Raw genomic sequence first — 21,552 nt, forward strand, 5'->3', positions numbered from 1 at the left:
TATCAATAATTAGGCCAAAACAGGCTAAAACTTGCAAAAACTGACCAAAACGGTTCAAATACTAACTAATGTTTAATTGAACTCTAGCAAATTCGTGTTCCAGTATACAAAAAAATATATCACAACTTTTTTTTACAAAAGTTACCGTATTTAATCATATGCAATTATGCATAACCGGGGAGACAAAAAGACGTGAGGAAGGGATAGGTCATGCGTGCAACTAAGGGCAAACCACAAAAAATATTTTAAATGTTAATAATGGCGTTGAGGAATGTAATTAATACCAAATAATTAAGGAATTAAGCGATAAACATATGATTTCTCTTAAACTAATTGCAAAAGGGCGCCTAAACATGATTTAAGATAATTGCAAAAGGGCCTAAACATGATTAAAAACTTCATTATTTAAACACACACTCTCTCTGTCACACTGATAATGAAGAAAAGCCCTCAGGAGTCAGAGAGAACAAAAAGAGTATATACCCAAGCCAAGACTGATCCTTTGACGATTAACATAATTTTAACATGACCAAGTTGTCTCATTTTCTTATTACTTTGTTTTCAAATCTTCTTTTGAGATTCGATGATGGATTATATAAGAACCCACTGATTGTAGCACCACGAACGTGGGTCTTCTTCCTCGGCTGGCTCTTTTTGTTTTCTGCCATTCATTGCTTTGTGAAAATGGAAGCTTCCCCAAGTTCGAGATGCCCAATGTCGAATTAAAAAGGCAATAAAATTTTCATCTTCTTCCCAATTTATGTCTTGGGTTTGACTAAAGTCTCATCCTTTATTTACCAGGTAGTTTTCAATTTCTGGGTTTCTTGTTTTTTCTGCTGTCGGGTTATGGTCCCGTTGATTTGACTTTGTTAAATGTTTCATAGTCTTGTGAATTCCTCTGCAATTGCATTGTGTGCTTAAAAGTTGACATTTTTTCTTAGAAAGTTCAATTATTTAACTTGGAAGAGACTAGCTGTTTAGCTTATATGGCCGTTGGGTGTGCTTAATGATGCTTAAGCATAACTCGTCCATGTTATACTCTTGAGACATTTGACTATTAAAGCTATATAAGAGTATTGGTCCATTGAATTCAAGCTCTTCTCATTTGTCAATACTTTTGTTACCATTCGCCATTTCTGTTTAGATTAATTGAACATTGGTGGTATCTAATATCCAGCTATGTGAGTAACTCGAGTATAATTACTGTTCTGTTAATTCTCGTTTGCTGGAGAGTTAAGATGGCTTTAGTTTGGCTTTCTCTTTTTTAGTTGCAGTGTCTGAAATGATTGTTGTGTGCAGGGTAAATAAAAGCAACAAGAAGGAAAAAAAGATAGACAATGAGTAGATCACCAGACAAACTAGCGCTTCCTCCTCCTCCTTCATTGCATACCGTCGTCGTGGCTCTTAGTGGGAGCAGTAAAAACAAAAATGTAGTTACATGGGCGCTCGAAAAATTTGCTCCTGAAGGAAATGTTAGCTTCAAGCTACTTCACATCCATCCAATGATTACTTCTGTACCTACACCAAGTAAAGCTCCAACTATGACTTGTATCTATGTTTCTTTCTTGCACTCAGGCTTCTTGTGTGTTTCCTTATTGGTATATTGTGTAAAAACAACACTTAGACTTTACTTGAACTGATAAAAGCCTGATGTCCATTTCTTGTTCATTCTCAAGTGGGAAATGCAATTCCTATTTCCGAGGTGCGAGATGATGTAGTAACTGCGTATAGACAGGAAATACTGTGGCAGTCTGAAGAGATGCTTAAACCTTTCACAAAAATGTTCGTGCGGAGAAAGGTATTGTCTCTTACCAGATATCTTATGCTTTTCCTTTTTGTTGGCTAAAACCATAACCTGAAAGTTTCATGAACTCATTGAATTACCTTAATGAAAGGTTGCAGTAGAAGTTCGTGTGATTGAATCAGATAATGTAGCAGCTGCGATAACTGAAGAAGTTGCTCGGAATTCAACAGAGAGACTTGTCATTGGAGGCTCATCGCGTAGTTTTTTCTCAAGGTATATGACCACCGTGCTGCTTGCTTTATACCTTTTGTTCTTTTGGTTGCTTGTACCAATGCATCTGTTTTGAAAATTCCAGGAAATCTGATATGTGCTCAGCGATATCAGCTTTGATGCCAAACTTTTGTACAGTCTATGTTGTTTCAAAAGGAAAATTGTCATGCGTCCGACCATCAGACTCTGATGGAAATGCAACTATAAGAGATGATGGTAGCGAAAGAACTGATTCATCCAACGGTTCTTCCGGTCCTACCTCAGGTTTATGACTCTACAATGTGTTTGTGTGAATATTCTACCAGAAATGGTGTGTAGGTCTAATTTTGCTACCCCATTTTTCCTAGATTCAACAGATGTAATGTCAAGTGGGCGTGACTCTCAATCTCGTGCTCTATCCCTCCCAGTCAGGAGATTGCAACAGTTCCCGGCAATGGGAAGACAAGCATCAGTTCCAATGGAGACGAGTTCAGTTGGCTCGGATGAAACCAGGTGCATGTCTTTGGATGCAGAGGAAGCTAAAGATGTTTCGAGTGTAAATAGAAGCAGCACGGATACTACATCACGTTGGACCCCACGGCTTAGAGATTATGAGGAGAGAAAAGAAGCTATGAGTTCTTCTTCTAGCAACCGTGAATATGGGAATGTTGGTAGTAGGTTTAGTTGGACTGGCATGGTGGTTGATACTACTCACTCTCGGGCTTCTCAACAAGCTTCAAACATGTCTGATGCACTAAGTGAACAATCTTATTCAGACAACCAGGTACTAAAGTGGGGTTTTTTAATTTTCCGATTATATCTTGTGAATCGGAATAACATAAGTTATTTGTTTAGGTAAACCTAAACTTTGAGATTGAGAAGTTGAGAGCTGAGCTTAGACACGTTCAAGAAATGTATGCTGTGGCTCAAACAGAAACTTATGATGCTTCTCGAAAGGTGAAGGCCGGATAATCTCATAGTATATCTTTGCATTGGTTTAAACCTTTTAGTTTGTGCTCAGTGTTTTTTGAAAATGATTCAGCTTGGTGAGCTTAACCAACGTCGGTTAGAAGAAGCCATAAAGTTAGAAGAGCTAAAGCTTAAAGAGTACGAAGCTCGGGAGTCAGCAGAAAAGGAAAAGCAAAATTTTGAGAAGGCGAGGAGAGATGCAGAGAACATGAGAGAAAGAGCGGAGAGGGAAATTGCGCAGAGAAGAGAAGCCGAGAGGAAATCTGCACGTGATACAAAAGAGAAAGAGAAGCTTGAAGGCACTCTGGGGTCTCCTCAGCTGCAATATCAGCACTTCACTTGGGAAGAAATTATGGTTGCCACTTCATCATTCTCAGAAGAGCTGAAGATCGGAATGGGAGCCTACGGAGCTGTTTACAAATGTAATATGCATCATACAACCGCAGCTGTCAAAGTTTTGCATTCTGCTGAAAGTGGTCTGTCCAGACAATTCAAGCAAGAGGTATGGAAGGAGGCTTGGACAGTCGTTTTAAGGCATTTCGGTTCTGTTTTGTCTGATTCTAGTTTAAATTCTTGTGGAAAGTCTTCTCTGTTCTAAGAAGCTACATATAACTCCTTGGTCTCTCTATTTTGCAGCTTGAAATATTGAGTAAGATTCGGCACCCACACTTGGTTATGCTTCTAGGAGCGTGCCCAGAGCAAGGAGCTTTAGTTTATGAGTACATGGAAAACGGTAGCCTGGAGGACAGACTGTTCCAGGTCAACAACAGTCCGCCACTTCCGTGGTTTGAGCGGTTTAGGATAGCTTGGGAAGTCGCAGCGGCTCTTATCTTCCTCCACAAATCAAAGCCTAAACCGATCATTCACCGTGATCTAAAACCTGCAAACATCTTGCTTGATCACAACTTTGTCAGCAAAGTTGGGGACGTCGGACTCTCAACGATGGTTCAAGTCGATCCTTTATCTACTAAATTCACAATATACAAACAAACAAGCCCCGTAGGAACGTTATGCTATATTGATCCTGAATACCAACGAACGGGAATGATATCATCGAAGTCAGATGTATATTCCTTTGGAATGATTGTTCTTCAGCTTCTAACAGCAAAACCGGCTATCGCATTGGCACATTTTGTTGAGAGTGCAATGGATAGTAACGATGAGTTTCTCAAGATCTTAGATCAGAAAGCAGGCAACTGGCCGATTGAAGAAACAAGAGAATTGACAGCATTGGCTTTGTGTTGTACAGAGCTAAGGGGGAAAGATAGACCTGATTTGAAAGATCAGATTCTTCCGGCCCTCGAGAGCCTTAAGAAAGTAGCTGATAAGGCAAGAAACTCACTTTCCGGGGTGTCAACACAGCCTCCCACTCATTTCATCTGCCCATTACTTAAGGTAACTAAATTTACACAAACCTTCTTCACATGACCAAATCCAAAACAAATGTTAAGAGGCTTTGTCTATACAATGCAGGACGTGATGAACGAGCCGTGTGTGGCGGCTGACGGATACACATACGACCGTCGTGCGATAGAGGAGTGGCTTGAGGAGCACGACACGTCGCCGATGACAGATTCACCGTTACGTAGCAAGAGCCTTTTGCCCAACTATACCCTTTACACAGCCATCATGGAGTGGCGGTCACAGTAAGCCCAAAAACGTATAGCCTTTTCTTGGTATATATAAACGGCAAGATGTTCTTTCTCTTCTTCACGTTTTTCTAATGTGTATATAATTGCATCTTATCTTTGATGTGACGGATGTTGTATAAAACAGTAATGAGCAATATGATCTTGTTTTTGATTCACTCACAATGGTATCCATTCGTTTAATTTGCCTCCAAATATTAGGACTCAAAAAGCATTGCCTTTTTTGTTCCTTCTTTGTGGTCTTTTTAGGTACTTTTGAGGGGTCTCTCTCCTCCCTCCTCCTCCATTACCCAAAAAGAAACAGAACAAACTCTTTCTTTCTCCGATCATCCTCATTTCTCCCATTGAAAATAAAGGACTTGAGGTGGGGGAAAGAAAGGTTTTTTTACTGTTTCTAGGGTTTCTATTATTCCATTTTCTCATCATTGGAGAATGGAAATTTCTTCTTACTGTGATCTTCAGATTTTCGCCTGAGTTTTCAGAAACTTTATTAGATTCCCTCAATACCCAATTGCTAAAGACTTCACCTTTTTGTTCTCTAGCCTCTCTGAAATTGATTTGATTTGTTAATCTTGTGGGCATATATTATAACACAATGCGGATTCTTGTGAATCATCATCTCCTTCTTCTGTTATCTCTGCTTCCTCTAGCGGCGTTTTCCGAGGAAAACATCACCAGCTCATATCTCATTCCACGGCCATTGATCTTTGAGACCCAGCAGCTCAAGAACATCGACGACAATGTCAATTTACTACATTGCACGAGCTGGAGATTCGCGGCGGAGACGAACAATCTCGCCCCTTGGAAAACGATTCCTGTTGAATGCGCTGACTACGTGAAAGATTACTTGATGGGTAAAGGTTACGTCTTTGATGTGGAGAGAGTCTCTGAGGAGGCTAAGATTTATGCTAGCAGCTTCGAATCTAACGGTGACGGCAAAGATGTTTGGATTTTCGATATTGATGAGACGTTATTGTCCAATCTTCCTTATTATTTGGAACATGGTTGTGGGTAAATTTATCTCAACTCTTTCATAGTATTACAAAGTTTGGTTTTTGCATAATTATGTATATGAATGTGTCTTTTAAGATTTGAGATAGGTGTTTGTTGTCTGGAGGATTCACAACAGTTTGATGTATCAATCCTGATGATATTGTAGTAACAGTCAAATGTGAATCTGTGTGTTTCTTTTACTGAATTGCATTTTTAGTAGTAATTTTCCTCTGTTTTGGGAATTTTGCAGGTTGGAAGTTTTTAATCATTCCAAGTTTGATAAGTGGGTGGAGAAAGGGATAGCACCTGCCATAGCACCAAGCTTGAAACTTTATAAATTGGTTCAAGATATGGGTTACAAAGTTATCTTGCTTACAGGGCGGAGAGAGAACCACAGGGTTGTCACTGTGGAAAACCTGCGCAATGCTGGTTTCCATAACTGGGACAAGCTTATTCTAAGGTAACTTGGTCCAAAGTGTGTCCTCCAATATTACAATGTAGCTATCCAGATTCTTGATGCTGATCAGGGTTTATCTTGGATTTGGATGATACCGACACATTTGTTTTCATGCTTAATGCAACAGATCGATGGATGATGATCACAAAACAGCGACCATATTCAAGTCTGAGAAGAGGGATGAGATGGTGAACGAAGGGTATAGAATCAGAGGCAATTCAGGTGATCAATGGAGTGATTTGTTGGGTTTTGCAATGTCAGAAAGGTCCTTCAAACTTCCAAATCCAATGTATTATATTCCCTGAAGGGAAGAAGACTCTAATTCGATTAATCAGAGACAATTCAGGTGACCTTGTAGCGACCTACTGTTTTTGAAGTTTGGGTTGTCATGTAACCACTTGCTATATGTACTACTCACTGCATCAGTTTCGATGATTGAGTTTTTAGCTGGAAAAGCTTTTTCTGCTTAAGAGTGGATTAATTATCTCTCAACAATAACAGATTTATGACACAGAAATATTGAATGAAGAACACACCATTTTTTCCCAAGTTACATTTAGATTTTAGAAACCAATTGAGGTATATGCAATCTGACAAATTTTTAGCTATAAAGTGCCTATTTTAGTAATCTCAGTGTAGAGTAACGCTCCCATACAACTGATATAATAACACATAATACAACAAAATATAAGGAACAGAAAAAGAAAGATCAAACATTAAAATTCACAAAACAAGACCTTTACTATATAGACGTCTCCACTTACAAACAAAACCAAATAAAGCACTACATGTAATGTTCATAAATTACAATATGAGAAAGAAAAAAAACAAACATGGTACCACTTGACAAAATAGGAAACACACATAAAACATAGGATTTAATTACTAGAACGAAAAAAAAGTGATATACTCGACATCGCCGTTTTTATTACCTTCCCCCTGATCAAATTCCAAACACTTTATTCCTCATAAACTCTAAGACTCCACGACACCGGCTAGCACTAGCAGCGGGCTAATTTAAGTGGTGTGCTGAGTCCCACGGGTACGGTCACGGTCATGTTCCCCACCTGTATGTTGTTGTCCGTAGTACTGAGCTCTGTCTTTCAGATCCTGAGCTTTGCTTCCCAGCTTCATCCTTGCACTGTCCAACCTATCTGATCCCTGTGGGTGCTCTCCCGTTGCGTACCTATTCACAATCAAAATAATTGTGCATCCTACTAAGCATTCAGCTATATATATATAGACATAACAAGCATAGCTAGGTCAGCCTTTGTATTTAATTAACCAAATTGATCCAAAACTACTTGAGGCTACTTCCCTAGAATTTAGGTTTTGTTAATGTGACAACTGATCCAAAGCTACTGGCACAACACATGCATGCACGAAACACATATTGTACAAATTAATGGAATACGGTGATGAATGTGATCTTACTTGTAAATCCAAGAGAAGACGGTTATAGCTGCAATGCCAAACCCACCGGAGGAGAGAAAGCCGGTGATGAGGAGTGCTACGGTGATGAGAGCCGGGACTAGGATTGGGCTAAAGATGACGAGCAAAGGAGTTGCAACAGTCAAAGCAATGACTGTTCCTACAAGGGTAAGGCTGGAGAGGACAAGGAGGGAACCACCAGCTGTGACAGCAGTAGCAGCTTTAGCAATCTGCCTAGACTTGGAGTAGTCTGATCCTCGTCCCATCTGGTACTGGTCTCGGCCGCCCATCATCTGGTACTGGTCACGGTCTCGGCCTATCAACGGGTACTGGTCACGTCCGATGATATCGTGATGGGTTGTTCTAGCTGTATCCGCCATTTTGCTTTTCTTGTTGGCTACAAAGGGAAAAGAAGGTACTGAGAATGAGATTGATCTCAAGAGAGAGGTATGTATATATTTTGGAATAGGAATGAGTAGCTAAATTGTTTACATATATGAAGAGAGGGGACGAGAGTCACGTGTCAATGGCGTCATCATGCAGTTGTGCGCCACCTGTTAATAGCGTCACCATGCAGCCGCTGCATGTGTAAACGAGAGGGGTCTACTTGAGGACACGTTTGTTTTTTGTCTAGTTTACTTGGAATGTGGCGTTGGCAATGAACCGAACGCAAAACTTAAAATGGACTGTTGGGCTGGGTAAATATATATGGGTTCGGGCCTTCAATGCATTCCTAGGACACGAAACGACCAACCATTATTAGCAAATGAGACCTCCAATGATGAAATGAAAAATCCCTTAAAGTGAGATGCATAATGTAAGGACGATTTCTTTTACTTATCGGTAAATTGAAAACCATACCCAAAAACGATATTCATGAGAGGTTTTAGCTCTGTTTCACAAACGCGAAATTAAGCTTATAAAATATGTATTTAAATACAAATCAAACTCGACTAAAACTTGTGGCAATAAAAAGGTTAAAGGTTTGTGGTAGGGCTTTTATGACTAAAACCACCACCTTATTGATGCATCTTGTTATGGAGAAGAACAAAATTAAATGCCAAAGTCAAAAAACGTACACCTCTTTACTTTACCTACACTAGCTAAGTTCATTATTTTGGGATCTAATTTAATTTTTTTCTTTTTTCTGAAGGCTGATATTTTGGTGGATTTCACATGCATGTGAAGAAAAATTAGGATTTAATCTATTGTGATGTATCTGCTGAATATAGTGTCTATGTTCATTTGGATCCGGAGTGATAGATTGTTGCCAAAAACGTGCGATTCAGACTAATTCAGGAAATACATTGCAAATGGAAATACAGATCTATCACTCCGGATCCAAATGAACATAGACACTATATTCAGCAGATACATCATATATAAAGACACCTACCAATTTATATCATACCAGTGTACAATACCAAATGAACATAGACACTATACGAAACAGATACATGACAATATAGTCTTGTGTTTATTATGTCAAAACGGAAGACAAATTTGTATATATAGAGAACCAAACCCATTTGGCCTTTCCCACAAACCTCTCGACGACCCATCTCCCTCTACAAATCCACGATGAACAACTTCTTCAAAGTCGACCCTTCCTCCGCCGCAATCGCCCAAGGACCCGACGACGATGTTCCTTCTCCAGGTCAGCTATTCGCTCAATTCGGCGCCGGTTGTTTCTGGGGTCTGGAGCTAGCTTACCAGAGTGTTCCTGGTGTGACCAAGACCGAGGTTGGGTATAGCCATGGCCTCGTTCACAATCCGACTTACAAGGATGTCTGTACTGACACCACGGGACATACCGAGGTTGTCAGGGTTCAGTACGATCCTAAAGATTGCACCTTTGAGAGCTTGCTCGATATTTTCTGGAAGCGCCATGATCCAACCTCCTTCAATCGTCAGGTGATCGCTTTGTCCCTTAATAAAAACCGAGACTTTATCGCATCTCCATCTGTTCTTATTATGTTACTATACAGATCATACTGATGTTTGTGTGTTGATTGAGCAGGGGAAAGATGTGGGAACACAGTATCGATCAGGCATATACTACTACACAGACGAGCAAGAGAGGATAGCTCGTGAAGCTGTTGAGGTACAGGAGAAGATCTTGGACAAGAAGATTGCGACAGAGTTACTTCCCGCTACAAAGTTTTACAGAGCGGAAGAGTACCACCAGCAATACCTGACAAAAGGTGGTCTCACGTGTTCAAGACCATCAGTTGGGAATGGTTGCAAGAATGCAATCCGATGCGGTACAAAAGAAGTGACTTTTGTTTCATGAAAATGCATTAATCTGTAGATCACAATATTTGTGTATTGCCAATGTCTATGCGAATTCTATAAAATGCAATAAAACAGTTTCGAATTATCTTTTAATTTTGAGTTTTGAGCAATTTAGAAGCTAATCTAAATGGTCGGAACATCACTTGGATGCGTATAGGCCATGAATGGGCATTGAGTTATTTCACGACACCACCAAAACAATTTCCATGGATTTCATTCTACAAAATTCATATTACCATTGTTTGTTCTTTTATATTCAAGATTAGGAAATCGAGATCATGTCCAGGCTCCTTTTTTAATACATATGAACGTATGAGATTATCTAGAATCTCATTTGTACTGTTCAATTAAGCGTGACGCATGGAGACGTCATGTTGGGGTCACTGTGCATCCTAGACTATGTAGAAATGCGATCTGCCATTTCAAAAAAACATAAACAAGAATGTATATGTTCCTGAAGGTTCGATTCTCATTCTTCTTCGATCGGTCTGAATCGTCAAGTTTTTGAGCAACAATCGAACTACAGATCTATCACTCCGAATCCAAACGAAACACTATATTTAGCAGATACATCATAATATAAAGACACCTAACCCGTTTATATCATACCAATAATACCAAATGAACGAAACACTATATGCAGCGAGATACATCACAATATAATCTTGAGTTTATTATGTCAAAAGGGAAGAAAAATCTATACGTAGCTATTATCATGTGACATATTACAAATATATCAGTGCATTTTTATTAATTTAATAACTAACAAAATAAAAATTTATATTGGTTTATAAAATTAGAAAATAATATTTTCAAAATTATTTAGTTAAATTATTTAACAGGTCACATTTATTTTTTAAAAAATTTTATATGCATCCCTAAATCGTTTAAAAATAATACATATCTTTTAAAAGTAAGATACAACATTGCCGCAATGTTATATAAAAAATTACATCGACACAATGACACCAACGCAATGTTATATAAAAAATCACATCGACGCAATGACACCTTATTAAAATATAAAAATTACAAATGTTATATTCAATATAGTATATATAGCTAAAAAATAAATAAATTAAAATTAAATCGAGATTTTTAAACACGGCCGCTTTAATACGGGTTTTGTTTTATTTTCTGAATTTTACAAAATTTGGATAATTCACAGATTTGAACATTGTACATGTATCGAAAAAGAGATGAGATCAGAATATTAAACTATGTAAATTAAACATAAAAGATTATAAAATATATAGAATAATTAAATAAAATATCTATTATTATTTTATAACTAATAAATTACTGCATTTTTTTTTTAACTGTCTAATTTGTATATATATATATATCCTTTGGCTTCTTTAAAACTAGTTCCAGATAGCACCACGTCACACTGCATCGATAATGCAGGTCCTCGTCGCCTCTCCTCCGTTCATCTCCGCCGCTGCTCTCTCCAAACCTCTCAATTCTCTCTCTAAAGCCGCACTCCCTTTCTCTAGAGCCAAACCCATTTGCCCTTTCCCCCAAACCTCTCGACGACCCATCTCCGTCTACAAATCCCCGATGAACAACCTCTTCAACCGCCTCGGTTTCGGCTCTCGTCCCCAAGCCCAAGTCGACCCGGCCTCCGCCGCAATCGCCCAAGGACCCGACGACGATGTTCCTTCTTCAGGTCAGCAATTTGCTCAATTCGGCGCCGGTTGTTTCTGGGGTCTGGAGCTAGCTTACCAGAGGGTTCCTGGTGTGACCAAGACCGAGGTTGGGTATAGCCATGGGTTCGTTCACAATCCGAGTTACGGGGATGTCTGTAGTGACATCACTGGACATAACGAGGTTGTTAGAGTTCAGTACGATCCTAAAGACTGCAGCTTTGAGAGCTTACTCGATGTTTTCTGGAAACGACATGATCCAACCACCTTGAATCGTCAGGTGATTGCTTTGTCCCTTAAAAAAATCTTGACTTTATCGCATCTCCGGCTGAAACAGTGGCTCCGGATTTGGTGTTGAATTGCTATATTGATCATTTCGAGGCATTACATGTTTAGACTTTAGACGAACTCTTTGTGTCTTACTTCATCTTTATATAGATTTGGTAGTCTCATCACATGTGTAGACGAACTTCTCTGTGGCTAAGTTGTTATGTATTTGATTTGAGGTTAGAGCTAAGTAAGAATCTTAGCTGATTTGGAAGTGACCGTTTCCAATATGGTTCTACTTAAGTCTGCTCTTATCATGTTACTATACCGATTATGCCGTTGAGGATGAATCTAGTGTTCTTGTTGTGGTTCTTCACATCATACTATTACTGACGTTTTGTGTGTTGATTGAGCCAGGGGAATGATGTGGGAACGCAGTATCGATCAGGCATATACTACTACACAGAAGAGCAAGAGCGGATAGCTCGTGAATCTGTTGAGATACAGGAGAAGATCTTGAACAAGAAGATTGTGACAGAGTTACTTCCCGCTACAAAGTTTTACAGAGCGGAAGAGCACCACCAGCAATACCTGGCAAAAGGCGGTCGCATGGGTTTAAGACAATCACCTGAGAAAGGTTGCAAGGATCCAATCCGATGCTATGGCTAAGAAACTAAAGTGACTCGTCTCTCTAGCACATAAAAAAAGAAGTGAGTTGTTTCATGAAAATGCAATAATCTGTAGATCACATTTGTGTATTGTCTTTGTTATGTAATCAGTGGTGATGATGCACATCATATGCTTACATGAATGTTGTGATAAATTTTATTAGTGTTACAAAACCAACCATAATAGCATAATAGCCAATATTCAAATTTTATAAAACGTCACTTGTTCTTATGGGAATACTCATACAATTTGAGAAGAAAACAGTTTCACATTTTCTTTTGATTTTGAGTTTTGAGCAATTCAGAAGCTAATCTAATGGTCGGAACATCACTTGGATGCATATAGACCATGAATGGGCATTGAGTTTACAACACCACCAAAACAATTTCCATGGAATTCATTCTACAACATTCACTTTGTACATATTACAATTGTTTGTTCTTTTATATTCAAGGAAATCGAGATCATGTCCAGGCTCCTTTTTTAATACATTTGAACGTATGAGGTTATTTAGAATCTCAGAGTGATTTGTACTGTTCAATCAAGCGTGACGCATGGAGACGTGATGTTGGGGTCACTGTGCATCCTAGACTATGCAGAAATGCGATCTGCAGTTTCAAAAAACATAAACAAAAGTGTATCATCTTCTAATCTTTGGCTGACCAAAATGTGAGCTTGATGAGATTTTTACCTGTTTAGTCGTTGCTTCTGAAGTGCCCATTGAGTTTTCAATCCTCAGTTTTTGGAAATGCTCCTGAAACAGAGTATAGTGAGTTAACTTAAAACTTCTATTGCTTTGTCAAAACAGCGATATCTATTACCTGTTTCTCGCGCACTATATGAGCCCTTGTGTCTGCAGGAAGTTGTTCCCACCTAAGTACCTGATATCCCCAAAATACACAGGAACATGAGCACCACAATCTCAGTTTTCATTTTTATCAAATCACTAGTGTGTGATAGTGTTTTTCAGATATTAATGCTTACATGTTCTACATACTGGAACGCTTCCTCAGAAGTCAATAATGATTTGAGTGCTCGTAAGACATCCTAACAAAATAGTGCAGCATCCAGTTAGTCACCAAAGCATATTCCAACACTCTGTATGGCTTAGTAGGCTTTAACCATTACGCTTCATAATAAACTTGACAGTAACCAAGCAAGGAAACGACTGCATCGGAATTGTTTATGGTGAATAAATCTACAGATTATACCACATTTACTGAGAGAGGTATACAACCTTGTGTTTGTTCTTCTTGATGGCCAAACGTTCACCAATCACAAACTTTACCTGCATGTACGAAAACATTGACATGAAAGGTGAGTTAAGAACATTGACTGGCGCTTACATTAGTTGATCGAGAAAACTATTCGCAACGTATGCGATACTCACCTTGTCAATCAGCCTCTTCGGTTCCTGGAATGCTCTTTTCTTAGCCCAGCTGTGAAATAGGTGAGAGACAACTGATCTAACCTCCACATCAAACCTGTTGAGAATAAAAGTTCTACACCTTTTGAATGATGAACCACACCAAAGAGTGCCAAATTAGATAGTTGTGTTGGTTTTTAACACGTAACCTCTTAAGGAAGTTGTTCCCATTGAGTGCATATGCTGCTATTGACTCCTCGGAGGCATCATCTGCTGGAATGTTCATCACATCATTCTCAGTTAGTTTACTTTCCTCATGCTTTAATTCTTCTGATCCAAAACTGGAGACGCTCTGGTCAGTCTTGTTTGGAAGATTTTGATGAACTTTTCCACAGTCATTTACGCTAAAATCTCCCTGCAAAACATTGTTGAGAGTTCTTGTTAGTGCTATCACATTATTATGCATGAAATTGCAAACAGACTGAGACCTGAACCTGAAGAAGATGGTCCGGAATCTCTTTAAGAAATCGTGAGGGTTGGAGCACCTAGATGAAACATCATTAGTCAGAGACAAAGTTTGAGAGGACGAATTCACAAACTATGTGTAGTACTGACCTGCCAGTTTGAATCCACTGTCACATACAAAAAAAATAGTTTCTTGCGAGCACGAGTCATAGCAACGTACAGAAGGCGACGTTCCTCCTACAGTTAAACAAACACTGTGCGGTTAAATATATATTTGTAGAGTCCGCAGAGGTGGGAAGTGGATAGAGAGTTAATGAAAGACTTCATGAGAAGGAAAAGCTATACCTCAAGTGATGTTCCACTCTCTGATGAATTGCCGTTAGACTCATGTAATAGGGGAATCTCGTTTTCATTAGCCTGTTTAGCAAAACTATTATTCAGACTGGGCCAAGGACCTATTTTGTTTCATTGAATTTATAAACAAGTATACCATAGCCGCCAACAACTCCGTAAAGAAAACCAAAGAGGGTGATATATACCTTGATTATGAAAACTATGTCCCATTCCAAACCTTTCGACTGCATAAAGATATACAAGAGATATTAGTCAATATTTCCATTACTACCTGAAGCAGCTAATTCTAACACAGATGGGTAACAAACTGTGGACTGCTCGAGTGGATGAAAAAAACCTGATGAATGGTGGTCAATGTGACAGAATTTTCATTGTCATGTTTTCTTGAACGAAAATTTTCAGTTTCGCGCTCAGAGATATAGTTGATAAATGAATTAAGGTGCTTGCAGCCTTTGCTTTCTTTGATTGCATCCACTTCTCCACCAGTTGTAGTGCAATGAGCGGAAAGAAACTCAGCTACATCATCCAGTAAGTACTGGATTACCTGAAACCATTCCCCCAAAAAGATTTTAAAACATACATACAAGAAAAGAAAATTACCCAAAGTTTTTGAATGGAAAGCCACATACAGATCTAAGATCGTTGTCTTCATTGAGCAGTTTTCCTCCATCATTATCCACAATGGCTCGTTGCTCAAGAAGGTATTTCTACAAGTTGAAACAACATGAAAAGGTAAAGCGTGATCAAGAAAAGAAATGGGTATGATATTCAGAATTTGTAAGGAAAGACACAGTAAATCTTCAAAGCAAAATCACATGTTCAGAAACTATTTTTCAGTGAAACTTACACCTTAAGCCTACAATCACGATATCTACAAACTTTCAAGAATGAGACGGGATTGTCTAAGTATAAGGTCCATGTTTTGTATATATGACTTGCTTAGCAAACAAAAATATAAAATTGCCTGCATGTTTTGCTATATACGACTCCGGAGATGACAGTGTCGGTTAATGGCTATAAGCATGTCATCACTTAAAACAGAAAAACCAATTACCAGTGGTATCATATTTGCCACACATGTTATTACAGCTGAAAGTGATTGTTCCTGCAAATAGTTAACATGTAAGGGATTTGTATTTCGTAGTACTAAGTTGAAATAAGCATGATCACTTCAATTAACATCTTACCCTGTCAACCAGCTTTGCTACCATGTCAAGAGTTTGCAAAATTTTGCGTCCCTGGGTAAGCTGGCTCCTGTGGTTAATTCAAACGAATCTAAGAAGCTTGGCAAGAAACATGAATAAAAATAACAAGTCTTAGGGGATAAAATGTGCAGCATTCTTAGAATCTGTAGATACACATAAATATATATACATATACACACAATGTCACTTAGATCTGGGTGGCAAAAACGACCTATATGTATCACTCTAGTATGGTTCATGAAAATAAAACAGACACAGTTATATGAGAGAAACTAGCATTTATGTCTTGGTTGGTAAACGTAAAAGCAAACGATATTCTCAACTGAGAATTAAAACTAAAGCAATATTATATACTGATTTCTAATGAATTTCATCAAGCAGTACCTTTTGAAGGTACCCGAAATCTTGGCACTGAAGATATCACTCGCCGCTGAGATAAAGCTGCATTTCCTACTGGTCGAGATTTTTTCAATATGTTCTATAACCTGCAGACGGTGGTGATAAGTTGCTAATAGCTACAGCTGAGAAAGAAAAAGTGAATCGTAGATAATCATGCAAATGAAATAAAACAAGAGCAAATGAGGTACAAACCTTTTTCTTTTCCTCTTTCTCAAAAGGAAGCAACGCCTTGAACACTCGCCTATAAGAAGCATCATCACATTCGGAAAATGTTGTTTTCAGCATGGCCAAAATGATTCGGACAACCTAGTTGTTATGTATATTAGATGGAGCTTATTGTCAAATGATACGGGAATCATCAAATGTCATGAATCGAGATACATGGAGATCATGCAACAGTTAAAACAAATGAGATAAATATAAAGCAATCTACCTTTTTCCTGTAGAAAGCAACACCATGAACATTAAATGGTATTTTTCTCTGGCGGAATGCATTTTGGAAGACTTTACCTGACACCTGATTATCAGTACATTCGTGGTTTACCAACATAAGTAAATATGTTAAAGAGTTTAAAACATTCTGACAACATGTCATCAAGGAAAAGAAAGGGACTGACCTGCCTCCTATAAAGAATGGCAATATCTCCGTGGGAACAACAAGGTGTTGAGTCATCATTGGTGATTTCAATTATTTTGTCAATGACATATGCACACTGTGCTTCCTCATTATGGCATTCCTTGACAGTAATCTATACTAGATAAAACACAAAAGGGTTAAGCCTGTTACTGTAGCCTGCATGATGCAATTTCTTATAAAGAAAAGTTCAACTTGCCTTAGATCCCTGAGAATTTTCAGACGAAATGCTTTTTGATTGGCACCGCTTCGTATTGTTTTTTATGATAGAAGATGCGGCTTCCACAATATGGCGGGAGGAGCGATAGTTTTTTATAAGCCTGACCTGAATTAGAAGCAGTAAGATAAATGTTATGCATTCGCAATCCAATGGTGAGAGCTTTTGCTTCCTTATGCTCATAAATCATATGTAGTCAAATATTTAAGTTAGCCACGAAAAGACAAACCTCTTTGTAATTTGGGAAATCTCGGCGAAACGAATCAAATCCTGAACTGTCGGCCCCATTAAAACCGAAGATGGACTGCAAGAAAAGATGTGTCATACATCCTTTGAATATTCAAGTGAAAAGAAGTAAGCTTTATTTGAAAACAACGCACCTGATCATCATCACCAACAATAGTTATGTGATTATGAGACCCTAGCATTCGTAGAAGCTTGTACTGCATTGTGCTAGTGTCCTGGAATTCATCAACTATGATGGCTTTCCAGGTATCTTGGCATTCCTTGAATACTTTTATCAAATGCAGAAAATACACGTGAACACAAGGAAATCTTGAGCGTCATAAATCATATATGCATAAAATTTATCGAAGTGGCGTCACCTTCAGGAAAGTCAGAGAGGAGTGTGACCGAACAACTGATCAAATCATGATAGTCCAGAGCATCACAAGCTTTTAGGATATCGTTGTAGTTTCCAAGAATTTTAGCCTGTATCGGCACCAGTACAGAATCATATCACATGAATTATTTCATAGTAGAGATGTGTGAAACAATTTCTAGCTGACTTACTCCTATCTCATTGCCCATCTTACGGCACTCCTCTGGAGTTTTACCGGAAGCTTTTCCCTAAAATACGAAAACAAGTTGAAATCAACTTTTGCAAGAGACAGCTTATATGTGAAGGACAGGATATAAGCACTAGAAATAGACCATAAAGTAAACAAATTATATCATTTCTTTATTTATTGGCAACCTGGGTCACAAATTTCTGCCATTTTTTTGATAGATCCTTAGCGTATTCAGGACATACTGCTCCTGCTCCTGCACCATTTAAACCTTCTCCAGACTCGCATGCACCGGAAGCCTTGCTTCCATTCTTCTTTTCCTCCTCGTACAAACGCACTGCTTCTATTATCGCTCTTCTTTGTTGCCCATGCCCATACACTGAGAATTCAGATGTACGTTCTAACCTGTGACAGTAGGAAAGGTATAAGATACATGTATCCCATGAATCTATAACTTCAAACGAATACATGTAAAACAAAATTAGTGAAATCGCGATACAGGAAACGAATTTATAAACTAATCTTGATTTCAAGTATTACTTCCATTTATTGGCCCTTGTAACTCCCAAATTAGCAACATAGGAAGTTAAATATTCAGTAATGAGGAAAAATCATTTCACATCTTATACCTACATTTAGACTCGATACTAATTACCAAAATATCAAGAAATTCACAATTCATATTCTCACTTTTCTGCATGCATCCGACAAAGCTGCAAGGAAAATGAATGGAATGTACTGATTGTTATCTCTTTAGCTGCTTTCTTTCCAGCAGATTTTCCTATGCGTTCTCTCATCTCAGATGTTGCTGCCGTAGTGAAAGTCATTGCAAGGATATTTGATGGATGTAGACCCTATCAAGTTAGAAAGAACACAAATCTTAAAATGTAAAGAAAAGTTCAAATCTGATTTCATATACAAGATCTCAAGTACAGAAATAGTTACAAATGATTCAGCGACGATGATTGATAGTACCTCATTGAGCAACACTAAGACGCGGCCAACCATGGTGGAAGTCTGACATGGGAAAAGGAATAATCAGCACTGACTGTATAACATAAAAACCCACAAAAGTTCTTGCCTCATAGAAAAAGAAATCTATTAGATACCAACCTTTCCACTTCCAGGACCAGCAATAACCATCAAAGGCGTTGATATATTACTACAGGCTGCATCACGCTGTCTATCATTTAAAGAAAGCAAATATTTTGAACACTCATCAGGCATGGAATTGATCAGTGCAGGATCAGCAGCAACGGTAGCCTCTTCTTCATTGAGCTTCGAGTTAACATTAGAGTCTGACACAAACTTTTCAACATCCCTAGAATCTAAGGTGCCCTTGAGGTCACTGCTCTTATCATCTTTATACGGAATCTGATTTATGCTGGTACTTGGAGTTTCACAAGCTGTTTTTCTCGCTGACTGTTCAAAAATCAAGTCAATCTCTTGTAAAATGGAATCATCAAGGTCATCATCATCAAGAAGCGAAGAAGAAGAAGGGCAACCATAGCTTAGTGTAACTCTTTCTGGCTGTTTCAGGGGAGTAACAAACGGGTCTGATGAAACTCCATCATTCCTAGAAATCTCCGTCTGAAATGCGTTTATAACCTCCTCATCCAGATCAAACTTAGGAGTAGGGGTGCTCACGCCACGAGGAGGAGGATAACAACCATCATCAGGTGACCCGATCCCTGGTTTTAGGCGTTTGTATGGTGTATTATTCGCGGATAACTCCATAAGAGGAATTCGATTGAAGCTACTACCATGGTGAGTAACGGATTCAGTACCCATTGATGATTCCTTCACTCTGCAACACCAAGTAGATAAATTTATCACATATTTCAGGCAATCCCATCAAATCTGGCGAAGTAGAAACTTCAAATACTAATTGCAAAATTGCCAAATCCTAAAACTAAAAGCATGGGAAATGGAAGAGCAAGGGTTCACTTCACTAAACCATGATGAAATCAGAAATTTACCGCAATTGAACAAAGAGGAGATTAAAGAGTAAACCAAGAATTCGAATAAAAGATTGAAAAGAAAGAAGAAGCAATGGTACCTTTGAGGGAAAGGATTGGAGAAATGAGCTGCATTCTCAAGTGGCCTTTTCCGGTCAAGGAGCGGCTTAACGCTTCTGAAGCTTTGAGAAAGACGACCAGGGGTGTACTCTTGATTCCACATCCCTCTGTTCGGCGGGAGATTCTCCATTCTTCTTCCCCCTTTGATGATCTTCGTTCAGAGAGAAAGTGTGGGAAAATTTCGAAATGATTTGTCTCTGAGAAACTGGAAAAAAACGAAAAACCTAGGAGGGACAACGAATCTTCCGGGTATGGAAGAAGATCTTATTTGGGCCTTGAGAGCCCACGTAGGGCCCTTCGCTTTTTGTTAAATGGATTTTAATATTTTCCGATATTATTACAATTTACAAGCATGCACCTATATTACTTTAGATCAATTTTTCCAATTACGTGTCTAATACATTAATGGACTCTCGGAAAAATTGGAAACATGTGACTAAAAAAAACTTGAGAAATTGAACAATGTCTACATCTCTCTCGTTAAACTAATAAGAAACAAGTGAGACACATGTAAGATTTACATGTGAGATAAATATAAATAAGATATGACAAAAAGACTTAGTTTACCATTGTTCCTGTGTTTAAAGATTTGGAAGACACAATGGGAACTCCTCAATAACATTGTTGTTGTGTTCAGTAGAGTTAGGCCTGGGCATTCGGTTAATCATTCGGTTTCGGTTCGGTTGTATTCGGTTTCGGTTATTTTGGATATAGTAATATAGTAACCATTTGGATATTTTTGAAATTTCGGTTCGGTTCGGTTCGGTTTCTTTCGGTTCGGTTTCGGTTTGGTTATTTAAATAAATAACCATAACTAACATAAATTATATTAACATTAACCAAATAAACCAAATATAACCAAAACTAACCGAATATAACCAAAATTAACCAAATATACAATAACAAAAATACAAAAAAGGGAAAAATATGGATTCAATTTTACAAAATAGTATTTAACTTCGTAAATTCAAAATAATAACATTTACATATATTGATTATTTAAAATATTTAATTGTTTTGAATCTAGAAATAATTTATATTTTAAGTTTATTTTATAGTTTTGCATAATATTAAGTATATAATATTTGATATCTTCTAGGTTTTCGGATATTTCGGTTAACCATTTAATTGTCGGTTCGGTTCGGTTCGGTTTCAGTTAGTTTGGATATAGATTTTTACTAACCATTCAGATATTTGAAGAATTTCGGTTCGGTTCGGTTTGGTTTTTTTCGGTTCGGTTTCGGTCGGTTATTTGGTTATCGGTTATTTTGCCCAGCCCTAAGTAGAGTGGACCATATAGTCTAACTCGGAAAGGTGCAGAGGCCTTACCCTAGCTGTCTGGATGATTGTGTCGAGAACTGCACAAACAAAAACAGCAATAAAATAGTTGTCAACATCAAAAAGGACATCATAAGAAATATTAGGCATAGAATATCCAAGGCGCTGATGATTATGCAAGCAAACAAAATGAAACAACCGAATCTATCTGGTTTTGGAAAAGAATCAAACAGTCATCAAACATCATTTGAAAGAAAAAACAAAAGAAAACCACATAATCAAATGTCTGGTTCTCATAGATAAATATAACTTACACATGTCATGAGAGAGAAGTACATTAATTGTTCAATTTCTCAAGTTTAAATAAAAGATGGTAGAATTAGTATCACATAGTAAATA

General features: G+C 38.1%; 6 protein-coding genes across 7 annotated transcripts; 4 read left to right on the forward strand and 2 right to left on the reverse strand.

Moving 5' to 3' along the window:
- The first annotated feature begins 400 nt into the window (after positions 1–400).
- Positions 401–4,769, forward strand: LOC104722453 (U-box domain-containing protein 35-like). 2 transcript variants are annotated; one of them, XM_010440617.3, is made up of 10 exons: positions 401–801; positions 1,300–1,527; positions 1,677–1,798; positions 1,896–2,017; positions 2,100–2,278; positions 2,362–2,777; positions 2,849–2,950; positions 3,036–3,464; positions 3,599–4,357; positions 4,436–4,769. In XM_010440617.3, the coding sequence occupies exons 2-10, from the start codon at positions 1,338–1,340 to the stop codon at positions 4,610–4,612; spliced, it is 2,496 nt and encodes an 831-aa protein (XP_010438919.2). In that variant the 5' UTR covers positions 401–801; positions 1,300–1,337; the 3' UTR covers positions 4,613–4,769. The 2 variants fall into 2 exon arrangements, with proteins under 2 accessions (XP_010438919.2, XP_087330266.1); XM_087474140.1 differs by lacking the exon at positions 401–801 and adding an exon at positions 1,098–1,181.
- Positions 4,769–6,610, forward strand: LOC147933740 (acid phosphatase 1-like). Its single transcript, XM_087474141.1, has 3 exons — positions 4,769–5,622; positions 5,855–6,064; positions 6,189–6,610. The coding sequence occupies exons 1-3, from the start codon at positions 5,207–5,209 to the stop codon at positions 6,364–6,366; spliced, it is 804 nt and encodes a 267-aa protein (XP_087330267.1). The 5' UTR covers positions 4,769–5,206; the 3' UTR covers positions 6,367–6,610.
- A 173-nt stretch (positions 6,611–6,783) lies between these two features.
- LOC104722455 (oleosin 18.5 kDa-like) lies at positions 6,784–8,071 on the reverse strand. Its single transcript, XM_010440621.3, has 2 exons — positions 7,496–8,071; positions 6,784–7,247 (listed from the first exon to the last, which is right to left on the reverse strand). The coding sequence occupies exons 1-2, from the start codon at positions 7,870–7,872 to the stop codon at positions 7,079–7,081; spliced, it is 546 nt and encodes a 181-aa protein (XP_010438923.2). The 5' UTR covers positions 7,873–8,071; the 3' UTR covers positions 6,784–7,078.
- Positions 8,072–8,907: 836 nt separating this feature from the next.
- Positions 8,908–9,880, forward strand: LOC104722456 (peptide methionine sulfoxide reductase A4, chloroplastic-like). Its single transcript, XM_010440622.3, has 2 exons — positions 8,908–9,406; positions 9,513–9,880. The coding sequence occupies exons 1-2, from the start codon at positions 9,074–9,076 to the stop codon at positions 9,783–9,785; spliced, it is 606 nt and encodes a 201-aa protein (XP_010438924.1). The 5' UTR covers positions 8,908–9,073; the 3' UTR covers positions 9,786–9,880.
- A 1,240-nt stretch (positions 9,881–11,120) lies between these two features.
- LOC104722457 (peptide methionine sulfoxide reductase A4, chloroplastic) lies at positions 11,121–12,585 on the forward strand. Its single transcript, XM_010440623.3, has 2 exons — positions 11,121–11,713; positions 12,118–12,585. The coding sequence occupies exons 1-2, from the start codon at positions 11,189–11,191 to the stop codon at positions 12,367–12,369; spliced, it is 777 nt and encodes a 258-aa protein (XP_010438925.1). The 5' UTR covers positions 11,121–11,188; the 3' UTR covers positions 12,370–12,585.
- Positions 12,586–12,733: 148 nt separating this feature from the next.
- Positions 12,734–20,152, reverse strand: LOC104722458 (ATP-dependent DNA helicase SRS2-like protein At4g25120). Its single transcript, XM_010440624.3, has 29 exons — positions 19,857–20,152; positions 18,911–19,604; positions 18,773–18,814; positions 18,488–18,651; positions 17,986–18,202; positions 17,802–17,858; positions 17,615–17,720; positions 17,390–17,523; positions 17,239–17,313; positions 16,992–17,117; positions 16,776–16,907; positions 16,592–16,675; positions 16,351–16,464; positions 16,144–16,244; positions 15,742–15,808; positions 15,609–15,659; positions 15,184–15,261; positions 14,892–15,098; positions 14,740–14,778; positions 14,546–14,617; positions 14,351–14,437; positions 14,230–14,280; positions 13,945–14,150; positions 13,760–13,853; positions 13,607–13,657; positions 13,354–13,416; positions 13,191–13,250; positions 13,061–13,123; positions 12,734–12,977 (listed from the first exon to the last, which is right to left on the reverse strand). Exons 1-29 carry the CDS (start codon positions 20,003–20,005, stop codon positions 12,888–12,890), a joined length of 3,474 nt encoding a protein of 1,157 aa, XP_010438926.1. The 5' UTR covers positions 20,006–20,152; the 3' UTR covers positions 12,734–12,887.
- Between the last annotated feature and the right edge of the window lie 1,400 nt (positions 20,153–21,552).

The sequence above is a fragment of the Camelina sativa genome, chromosome 11 (genome assembly GCF_030686135.1).
Source record: "Camelina sativa cultivar CO46 ecotype springtype chromosome 11, ASM3068613v1".
NCBI lineage: Eukaryota > Viridiplantae > Streptophyta > Magnoliopsida > Brassicales > Brassicaceae > Camelina > Camelina sativa.

Coding starts and splice junctions, on each gene's coding strand:
- LOC104722453 (XM_010440617.3), top strand. CDS start 1,338: ATGAGTAGATCACCAGACAAACTAGCGCTTCCTCCTCCTCCTTCATTG. Junction 2,778..2,848: donor AATCTTATTCAGACAACCAG/GTACTAAAGTGG, acceptor TTATTTGTTTAG/GTAAACCTAAACTTTGAGAT. Junction 3,465..3,598: donor CCAGACAATTCAAGCAAGAG/GTATGGAAGGAG, acceptor TCTATTTTGCAG/CTTGAAATATTGAGTAAGAT.
- LOC104722456 (XM_010440622.3), top strand. CDS start 9,074: ATGAACAACTTCTTCAAAGTCGACCCTTCCTCCGCCGCAATCGCCCAA. Junction 9,407..9,512: donor CAACCTCCTTCAATCGTCAG/GTGATCGCTTTG, acceptor TTGATTGAGCAG/GGGAAAGATGTGGGAACACA.
- LOC104722458 (XM_010440624.3), bottom strand. CDS start 20,005: ATGGAGAATCTCCCGCCGAACAGAGGGATGTGGAATCAAGAGTACACC. Junction 17,859..17,985: donor GGCAGAAATTTGTGACCCAG/GTTGCCAATAAA, acceptor TTCGTATTTTAG/GGAAAAGCTTCCGGTAAAAC. Junction 15,099..15,183: donor AAGACAACGATCTTAGATCT/GTATGTGGCTTT, acceptor GAATGGTTTCAG/GTAATCCAGTACTTACTGGA.
- LOC104722455 (XM_010440621.3), bottom strand. CDS start 7,872: ATGGCGGATACAGCTAGAACAACCCATCACGATATCATCGGACGTGAC. Junction 7,248..7,495: donor GTCTTCTCTTGGATTTACAA/GTAAGATCACAT, acceptor GATTGTGAATAG/GTACGCAACGGGAGAGCACC.
- LOC147933740 (XM_087474141.1), top strand. CDS start 5,207: ATGCGGATTCTTGTGAATCATCATCTCCTTCTTCTGTTATCTCTGCTT. Junction 5,623..5,854: donor TATTTGGAACATGGTTGTGG/GTAAATTTATCT, acceptor GGAATTTTGCAG/GTTGGAAGTTTTTAATCATT. Junction 6,065..6,188: donor TGGGACAAGCTTATTCTAAG/GTAACTTGGTCC, acceptor TTAATGCAACAG/ATCGATGGATGATGATCACA.
- LOC104722457 (XM_010440623.3), top strand. CDS start 11,189: ATGCAGGTCCTCGTCGCCTCTCCTCCGTTCATCTCCGCCGCTGCTCTC. Junction 11,714..12,117: donor CAACCACCTTGAATCGTCAG/GTGATTGCTTTG, acceptor TGATTGAGCCAG/GGGAATGATGTGGGAACGCA.